The 10,172-nt window shown below is 34.4% G+C and overlaps 1 protein-coding gene across 14 annotated transcripts in view; it reads right to left on the bottom strand.

The window, feature by feature from the left end:
- The window catches only part of NRXN1 (neurexin 1), a 1,139,755-nt gene that overhangs the window by 122,957 nt on the left and 1,006,626 nt on the right, over positions 1 to 10,172 (bottom strand). For 7 of the 14 annotated variants that reach the window (XM_035001585.1, XM_035001587.1, XM_035001586.1 and 4 more), the window contains 2 exons: positions 7,710 to 7,799; positions 6,004 to 6,323 (listed from right to left, as the gene is read on the bottom strand). In XM_035001585.1, coding sequence (XP_034857476.1) covers positions 6,004 to 6,323; positions 7,710 to 7,799 — 410 coding nt within the window. The remainder of the gene's footprint in view (positions 1 to 6,003; positions 6,324 to 7,709; positions 7,800 to 10,172) is intronic. The other 7 variants (XM_035001593.1, XM_035001591.1, XM_035001590.1 and 4 more) reach the window with 2 other exon arrangements.

Genomic DNA, 10,172 nt, shown 5'->3' with positions numbered 1-10,172 from the left:
AGAAAGAAAGAAAGAAAGAAAGAAAGAAAGAAAGAAAGAAAGAAAGAAAAAGAAAGAAAAAGAAAGAAAGAAAGAAAGAAAGAAAAGATAAATGGTGTCACTTTTGTTCTAGTTTCCTAAAAGAGCAGCTAGTTTCCACTAGCACTATCCACACAGGGTATGATCCTGCTGGATCTAAGAATAAGTCTGAATTTTAATACTCTACTGTTTTCTTACAATTGATGCCTCTATCGCTAATAATCTATGCATGTCTATTCCAAAAGGATTGCCATTTAATGTCCACCCACTCCCAATACAAGCATCCCCTCTCTTCTGCCATTTTCCTGTAAGTGCAATCATCCCGTGTATAATACTTGTTCTAATGTTTATGTTCATCTTTAACTAAAATGTAAGCTTTGTGCAGAAAAGCCTAATTTTGTTCAGTGTTCTATTTCCAAGTTGGTAGAACATTGCCTGGTATACAGCAAGTGCTCAGCGAACATGTGTTAAGTGAATGGATGGATGGATGGGTAGATGGATAGATGGATATATTTGTTTAGAATTAGCTATGTCTGAAGTTGTCTCAAAACCCAGGTTACATCCCCCCACCCTCCTCCCTTCTAGAACCCTCAGTTTGTTTCTCAGAGTCAAGGCTATGGATTCTTAAAACCAGGTAAGGATACCAGAGGCAGTTATTGCTCTGAATGCAAAGGACAAGGCCTCACTATTTATTATTCTTATCAAGTATGAATTTTTTTTCACAAAGATGGATTTTATATATGCTGTAAGAGGAAAGTGCAATAGGTAGACCAAAATGGGATGCTTTGGAAACTCAAAAAGGGATAGTATTAGTAATCACATTGGTACACCAGGTGTACACGAGAGCTATACAGGCCAACCGAGATGTATGGCCGTCCTGTGTTGAAAGTCAAGGGTGATTCGTACCATGAGAGACGATGGACTCTGAGAAACAAACTGAGGGTTCTAGAGGGGAGGGGGGTGGGGGGATGGGTTAGCCTGGTGATGGGTATTGAGGAGGGCACGTTCTGCATGGAGCACTGGGTGTTATACGCAAACAATGAATCATGGAACACTACATCAAAAACTAATGATGTAATGTATGTGATTAACATAACAATAAAAATTTTAAAAAAGAGAGAGAAATTCCTGGTTAACCCACTTAGAGAAGTACTAAAGCCATAGTGTAGCCACGGTAACCAACCTAACCAAGCTACACAAGGTAAGTGGTTGAGTTGAAAGTGGAAACATGTCTCATGATTTACTGTGTTCTTTCCATTCTCTTATATTCCCTCTAAGTAAAAGGCATTTCTATGGATCCATATGCTGCTCTACAGTGTGTATATAGCTTGTCAAACAGTCCTGAAGAACCAAAAGATTGCAAACTGCGATACAAAGATTAGAACAGAATAAATACTACAATTTTGATCTTAAAAGGAATAGCACAGCTCCACTTTCCTTTCTTTACAGACTGCAGCCAAAGGGAGTGAATGTTGCCCTTTGCAAGGCTGGCTTCCTTTTACTCATTTATGCAGAGCTACATATATTATAAGACATTGCCAGATTATTCAGAAGAGGGAACACTTAGAAGCCAAAAATCTTGCATGACACTCCTGCCCCTCATCCCAAGAAGCTCTCAGCATCCCCAGAAATTTTACTAGCAATTATTTGCAAATACTTGCTTTCTGAGAGTAGCCTTAGAGAAAGCTTCTCTCTCTCTCTCTTTTTAAGATCTTAAACAGTCGTGTGCATTTTAATGTACATTTTCCTGGTTTGGAAACCTTCTCTTTTTTAAGATGAGCAGGTCTTATGGAAACATTTAGGAATTGAATATTCTAAGTAAAACAAATTTTATGAACTTTATGTAATGCACATAAAAAAGTATAATTTTAAAAGGTACCATTAATATTGTTATAATCACATTTTTAAGAGCCATTTACTCAGAAGAGTTGGCAAATGTCCTCATTATTTCTGATATAAATCATGTCTTTCTAAAGTAAGCATCAGTCTGAAATCTGATCATCACTCAGAAGAAAAACTCTTTTTAAAAGCATATTTACTTTTAAGTAGGAAAGTAAACAGGATCCTATGGGACAACATTTTGATAAATACTCTTTTATAAAAATTCTCTGACTCTGTAAAAAATGAAAATACACTTCTCCCCTACCGCTTGCCCTGCATGCAGGATGGCTAAACAAACCTCATCTCATCTATTTGAAATGAATTCAATTTAACTTTGCTTGACCAAAAATCTGTTTCCATAGTTCTAAAACATGCAATCACTTCAAAGTACATTGCCATTGTAGCTTAAGTGGCTCAGTGTTTTCACTGAGGAAAATAATACTTTGATTGAGAGAACAGTCCAGTATGGCTTCGGAAAAATAAAATGACCCTTCTTGGTACACAATTTAGTAAGGCAGTTGATAAAAGCAGGCAGATATGGCCACTACAGACAGGGTTTAAAGGCAGATGCTTCAACCAATCTGCACAAATGGGTCAAAGGTTACAGTCCTGGAATTAGCATTACAAATCACTCTCATAATTTTAAACTTTCAAGACTTTGACAATTCCAACAAACCATTTAAATTCTACATATATCAGTGATCTCTTCATAGTTGAAGGACAGTTTAAAAGTCAATTGTGAGGTAAAGAGAACTTGCAATAAATTACTCTGTTACTCAAAAATAAATAATTTACTTTCTTCCTAAGTAGTTTTTTTCCACATATGCACACCTTATTACCGGAAATCACATATATATCATTATAAAAGATCATTTTAAAACCTATTGGCCCAGTCTGAAAACACTGTTACCACAATTGACTATTTCTGGCATATTAATCCAAATTATTTAATTGCTGTTATTGGTCTGTTAAAAATCTAAAGATTTAAAATACACTACATAAAATATCTATTTTTTAATGAACCTAGCAATCTTTATTTAAGTCAATACCTCCTCAAATGAACCAAATAATCACTAATTGATTAGATCATTTACTTCCATAAAACACTGCTGTCTTTAAACATGTAATAGCTTATAATAAAAAAGACTCTTAATTAGAAATTAATGGGTAGTTAACTGTTTTCCTTTTATATTAATTAATACTCTAAAATGCATGACTTCTTATTTTTTCAATTCTAGGTATTGAGCTTACAAATGCAATAGCTATTTCGCATGTTCTCTCAAAAAAAAAAAGCATTTCTTAATATATACCAATTATTAATTGATAAAATACATTCTAGGAAAGGTTGGTAAGTCTTTCCTTATTTTGGGGTACATCTGGTTTACCTAGGAACTTAGGCAACTGTAATTTCATTAATGATAAAATAAGACTACTAAGAAAAATCTCTGATTATTTCAAATGTAACTCCCAGGAACATTTCCAACTCTGACCTACAATGTCCTCTTATGAATTATTTTACATAAAAGAAATAGTCTATCAATCGCTTTGTGCTTCATTTTCCTCATCAAATCCACCTTAATAACTTGTTTATTGTTAAACAAACCATAAACCAACAGCCATAATAAATCATTAATGAAATATCATGAAGATTATCAAATGGAGCTGATGGATATGCATAAATCTGTCTAAAATTCTAAAGTCACAAGTTCTTATCCAAGGGACTAAGTGTTATTATTAACAATCTTATTGGGCGCCTGGGTGGCTCAGTTGTTAAGCGTCTGCCTTCGGCTCAGGTCATGGTCCCAGGGTCCTGGGTTCAAGCCCTGCATCAGGCTCCCTGCTTGGCAGGAAGCCTGCTTCTCCCTCTCCCACTCCCCCTGCTTGTGTTCCCTCTCGCTATGTCTCCATCTGTCAAATACATAAATAAAATCTTTTTTAAAAAAAGCAACCTTATTAAGTGAAACAAGATAGAGAAAATCAACAGAAGGATTATACTATGAGCACACATTCCTACTAAAATGTATATTCCATAAGGACAAGTATTTTTATTCATTGTTGCTAATGTATTCCCAGTGCCTAGAAAAATATATGGCACATGTAGAATGATCAATAAATATATACTGATGAACACCCAGTGAGACAGCTCATTTTACTTTGGGCCAAATGCAAATCAAAAATAAGGGGCGGGGGGAGAGAAAGAGAGAGAGAGAGATTGAGAGAGGGAGGAAGGAAGGAAAGAAAAAAGGAAAGAAGGAAAAAAAATAGTGCATATAGACACATAATATGCAATACTACATTTATGAATTTACAGATCATCTCTATAAATTTTTGAACATCTCTCTTCTAAGATATTTTCTCTCTTTCTATTCTGTTCTTCCCACTCCATTTCCACTTCCTACTGAAAGTAAAAATCAGAATCTGTTTTTTTCTTTCTCTGGTAAACATACGTTAATTAGTAGATCGGGTGCTGATATGAACAGAATTCACCTTCTACTCTCTTTCCAAATTTGACACTTAGCTCTGTCTCAAACATTTGAAATAAAAGAAATGTAAAAATAATTGTTGTCATTCTCGTTTCTTTAGAATGCACTTTCCTAGAAGTTAGGATCATATATTTGGAAAAGCTTTATATGGCATCTACTAGATACACTCATTCACTATTAAAAACAAAACAAAAGAAAACAATCAATTTAGATCTAGGAGAACATACAATTCTGAAAGACACCACAACAGAATATATACAAAGGCTATAAATGTCATTAGGGATCTAGTAGCATTTAATAGCATACCTACAGCATTCTAATAGTGCTCTCTGAGGCACGTAATTGTTTTTTGTTTGTTTGTTTGTTTTTCTTATTCTTCACTGATGCAATGCCAGTGCCTGATACACAGTAGGAAATCACTAAGTATACCATGACTGCATTAACATACTTCCAAGCTGTAAAAGTTTGGCATTTAAAAATTCTATTTTTCAAAAATTTTAAATGTAAGACATAAGCTCACTGAAGTTAATTCTAGGTGAGATCAGTTAATCACATACAATACAAAAAATGTCTTCAGATAAACTAACAGTGCATTTTTCTCACAGACAGTGTGGGGGCCTAGGTATAGTGATTACTTTGAATTAAAGTTACCAAGGAACAGCCAGTGCAAGAAGAACACCATGATGCCCCTTGCCTTCAGAAAGCAGAAAATAAATCTTCCATATTAAAGGTGTCCTCCTGTACCAGGAGGTAAAGAGACATCCATATCACCAGACATTAGAAATGCAGAGCTGAGAAACGAGAAAGCTCTATAAATAAACCTAGCTACATTTACTAATTTATTATCCCAGTTCAAACCCTATTTAGAATTCCTTACTAATTGAAGCTTCCAAACTTAAGATTTCTTTGCCCTGTAAATTTCTTACAGATATATGTTTGTTTGTTTAAAAAAGTATAAAAGCTGCCTGCCTTGGTCATTTCTTTGGGCCTCAATTTTATTACTGAGACTGTATATATGTAAGCAAATTTTTTTTTTCCCTCCTATTAATCTGCCTCATGTCAAGTTCATTCTTAGACTAGCCAGAAGAAACTTGAAAGGCAGAATAAAAAAATTTCCCCCTCAACAACAGTGAAAGAGTAGCCCTATCATTCACCATGAGAACCACACGCTTATCAATTCAAAATTCTGAACTCTTCAAAATACAATAGAAATTTGTATGCAATTTCTCTTCACATTTGTTTTATTTTATTTTGATGATGTGCTGAGCCTGAACAAACAAGGCCTTTCAAATACTTCACTAATTTACTTGTTTATTTAACTTAAAAACTGAAAACCCTGTGTAATTAGCAGGCGGTCCTCTCAGCTTGGGCTAGACCAAGGTTATTAATCAAGACTACCAGCTAACAGCTAACAAACCAACACAAAGCAGCAAATCTCAAATCAACAGTATATATATATATATTTCACATTCAAACTAAGTATATTATACTAAGCAAGACTCAAAGAAAGCCATGGCACCTGAGATCAGAAACAATCCCATTTTAGAAAAGACACATATACAGAAAAGCCCACTTTCATAACCACAGTTCCAAAACAAAGGAATGAAATCCACATACTCACCTGGCTAATGGGTTCTTTCGTAGGGGGCTTTCCTCTTCTGGCTGTGCTAGTAGCTAGGGTTGTGGTAGTCTCCATAATTGATGTGGACATCTCTGACTGCATGGCAGTGGCTGTCGACTCAGTTGTCATTGAGGAAGGCACTTCACCAACAAGTCTCACATTTCCCACTATGGCGATGTTGGCATCATTTTCGGCTGCCATATTCAGAACTTTCAAGCCATTGTAGTAAAGCCCAGAGAGCTGGCCCTGGAAGGGCTGGCCCTGCTCTTTCCCGCCAATTATTATGGTTGCTTGGCTATTGAAGATTGTGAGCTGACGCCCTGTAAAAATAATATTACATACATGCAAAAATGTTGATTGTGAACTCTACATTCTACAAAGGATGATAAAACAGATCTTTCATGGGGTGGATAATGAGAGCAATAAACTATAAGAGAGGCATTTGACTCATAATTCATTGCTTATAAATGAGGTGTCCATGAAATGCATAATCATTGGCAAATACTTGTAAATTCTCAACTTATTGTAAATGTAGTGTTTTTGCTAAAAGACCAATCAAAGATACGTATTATAAATCAATTTTTAGTGGATCCCTTCTCCCTTTTACCTCAAGATCTTATACTGTGGGTCTCTTAAGTATAAATTGTTAAATTAAAAAAAATGTGAGACATCTAACATTTCAAGTATTTGTCATTCTAAAATTACCACTGGCAAAAACTAATCTAGAGCAGCTAGATCTCATTTTAAATTTATGATAAAAATTTCATAGTTCATGTAATGGCCACATGTATCTATATGCTATTCTTTAAAAACGTTTATTTTTTTTTGAAGGCATAGTCCATTGTTATTTGAATTATTCTATTTTTCCGGCAATCACTCTGAAAAGAAATGCATGGTTTACACTGAGCATGTCAGAGATAAAAAAAATCCAAAAATATTTTTCTGATTGGCTTTCAGCAAGTCTATTAAAACAAAATAAAATGAAAAAAAAATAGCTTCAGATGTAAAAAGCGGCTTCAGGAATGATACACAAACCAATGGAGAAATTATGGCACAATTCCATCAAACAGCAATCCTCAGCAACAGTACCAATATCATCAAATTGAGTATCCAGTTTTAGCAGATTGCTCTCTGCTCATAAAAAGCATGCACACAACTTTAAGTTCAGTTTTAATTAGGGCTTGTTCTCAAATGCTCTTAGAAGGTTGCAAACGTTAAAGGGACTTCATTTTGACTGGCAATCCATATTGCCCACTATTTAAGATGCCTAGAGTTTAAACCAAGAGTTTTGTTTTGTTTTGTTTTGTTTTGTTTTCAGGACCATAATAAAGATATCAGAACTACATATATTTTAGTTAATAATTTAGAGGCTGGAACATGTAATATAATCTATGAATGATTTATCATTTTGGGTTAATGCTTGCTGTGAGTACCTTCATAGATTGAGTTAGTGGATTATATTTAACAGTCCCTTTAACCTTAAGTTAACAGGGTAAGATTATTAAACAGCTGGTACGTCTAAAAATGTATAGAAATTATTATACAAGGTATGCAAATATTACTATCTACATTTTACTGTTTTAAATTTGTTTTTAATTTAGTTTTACGGAAAATTTATTTTTTATGTTTATTAGTGTTACAATGAAGTACTACTTGGTTATGTTCAAATTATTTTTTTATTTGAAGTTTTAATCAATGTTTTTTACCTTTGTCGAGTAGCCATTCATCAACTACTCGACCAAGTCGATATGGAATTCGCTGTCTAGCAATCGCCAGGCGCTCGTTATCATTGTTTCCTTTAAAGTTTAAAGAGACATTTCATTGGTTAAAATCTGTAAGGTCAAAGGTTAAAAGTTAATACTTAAAGCTTGAGCTATACAGTTGCCACATGATTTTTTGAAATTTGGAATTTTAAAAAGTTCTACCTAGAACATTTCATGTTTCAGACTTGTCATTCATTCATTTATTTTATTTTAGCAAACAAAATTATTCCTATGTTAATTGAAAATTAGAAATCTGCATTTGAGCTAGGTTATTAAACTTATGTTATAGACAGACCCGAACAACCAGTTTAAACAGCATATAATAGCTTTACAAAAAAATGACCATTGATCTCAGGGTTTTGTCTTTTTGATGTTTCTTATTAACTAGTTAAACATGTTCAGGTGAAACAGGTTTAAGTTTTCAAAATACATTCAACCTCTTATTCCAGATTAGTAATTTATGAACACCAAACTTAATACCAACTTTGGCACACTGAAGCATCTAAAATTGGCCTAGAATACTTTATGGCCTATTCAGAAAATAGAAATTCTTATTCATCTCATTTAAGGAAACCACAAAGTCTGAATAGTTCTTGTATATTCCACACAAATTGGTTTATCAATCACTTGGACATCACAAGGGAATATATCTTGCATCATCCAAATATTATAGGGAAAGGCTTTGACAAAAGTGACTTTGAGTGTCCTTCAGTTTCACTTAAAGCTTAACATGTTGAACTGTATAACATATGGAAAAAAATTATATGTTCTTTTATTCTCAAATATCTGCTTTTATTAAACTATTCTAAAGAAGACATGACAGTGGAAGGAACAAACACAAGCCACAAACAGTGGTTCCTACTCACAGATTCAAACTAAGTGGGAGCCTTGCTTCTTTGAACAAAACATTATCTGACAGAAACACAGTTTAAACTGACCTTGAATAATGCTTGCAAATAGATGAATGTATACTTGATCTCTAAAGCACTCAGGAAGAATCCAGGCTGCCATCTCAGTGCTCAATAGTATATAGTGCAAGAAGTTTTTCTATTCTGTGAAAATTAACTAACATGGAATTTGAGCTAAGACGTTTTGGCAAAAGCTCAGACAACAACTTGGAGCAGAAAGAAATACTGGAAGGTAGTACTGCTGACAAGAAAATACTGGAGCATTTTGCTCAGAAAGATAATGGATACAAATTTTTCTCAGAATAATTTGTACATGCTTTCTTATACTGTTTTTACTATATACTATACATACCACAAAAAACCCACCATTATATTAGTCACACAATTTTATTTTTTTTTTATTATTTTTTTTATTTTTTAAAGATTTTATTTATTTATCTAACAGAGAGACACAGCGAGAGAGGGAACACAAGCAGGGGGAGTGGGAGAGAGAGAAGCAGGCTTCCCGCTGAGCAGGGAGCCCGATGCGGGGCTCGATCCCAGGACCCTGGGATCACGACCTGAGCCGAAGGCAGACGCTTAACGACTGAGCCACCCAGGCGCCCCAGTCACACAATTTTAGAGAAATAGAAAAGAACTGTCACTTAGACCTTATCGATTTGGCCTTTGAATGTCTATTTGACTAATAATATTTCATGCATTAGTACTTAATTTAAAATGTAAATATGTTGTATTCCTGAAACTAACATATCGTTGTGTGTCAAGTAGGGATAGTTTTAGTATATTGATAATCTAAAAAAAAAAAACAACAACAACAAAACAAAAAAACCCAAGGATACAAATAGCTTAAATTCCAAGCCTATCTTTGTTCTTAAAAGAGTGCACAGTTTGTGTTCTCTTCTCTGTGCTTGCAAACAAATTATATTTGGAAAAATACACTAAGATATGATATTGGTTATCTTAAGGCAGTGAGATGAATAATGAATATGTGGCTTTGGCTTATATTTGATTTATGTGATAAACGTGTTTATGTGCATAATTTGATGGCAAACATGAAATAGCTTTTCAAAGACACATATCCTTTACTTTATTAACTTCTTTGTCCACCAACACTCCTATCAATTCACACTGTTATAACTCTCCCGATGACTTTATAATTAGGTAGTTCCTTATGCCGTTGTTCATGCTAGAGTGTTCGCATCATCAGAAATGATTATTTCCTGAGACACCACCCAAATTTAGGCTCCAAAACACCTCTTCCCCAGATACTACTACAGCATATTAACAGACCTCTCTGTGTCATATCTGTAATCAACTGCAGCCATTCTCCACATGTCAGCTGATATCTAATTATGCCATTTGTCTATTATAACCCTTCTCATTGACTTTAGGACAAAAACTCAAGCCCCTGATGAGATTTACGAGTAGTTCCATGATCTGGTCCTTTCCTACCTCCTGTTCCTCATCTCATGCCTGCCCCTGCCTTGCTCTCCTCTGT

Source organism: Mirounga leonina, unplaced genomic scaffold, assembly GCF_011800145.1.
Source record: "Mirounga leonina isolate KUSES-001 unplaced genomic scaffold, KU_Mleo_1.0 Mir_125, whole genome shotgun sequence".
Taxonomy (NCBI): domain Eukaryota; kingdom Metazoa; phylum Chordata; class Mammalia; order Carnivora; family Phocidae; genus Mirounga; species Mirounga leonina.
The sequence above is the reverse complement of the archived record's forward strand: the minus strand, read 5'-3'. Positions and strand labels throughout refer to the sequence as shown.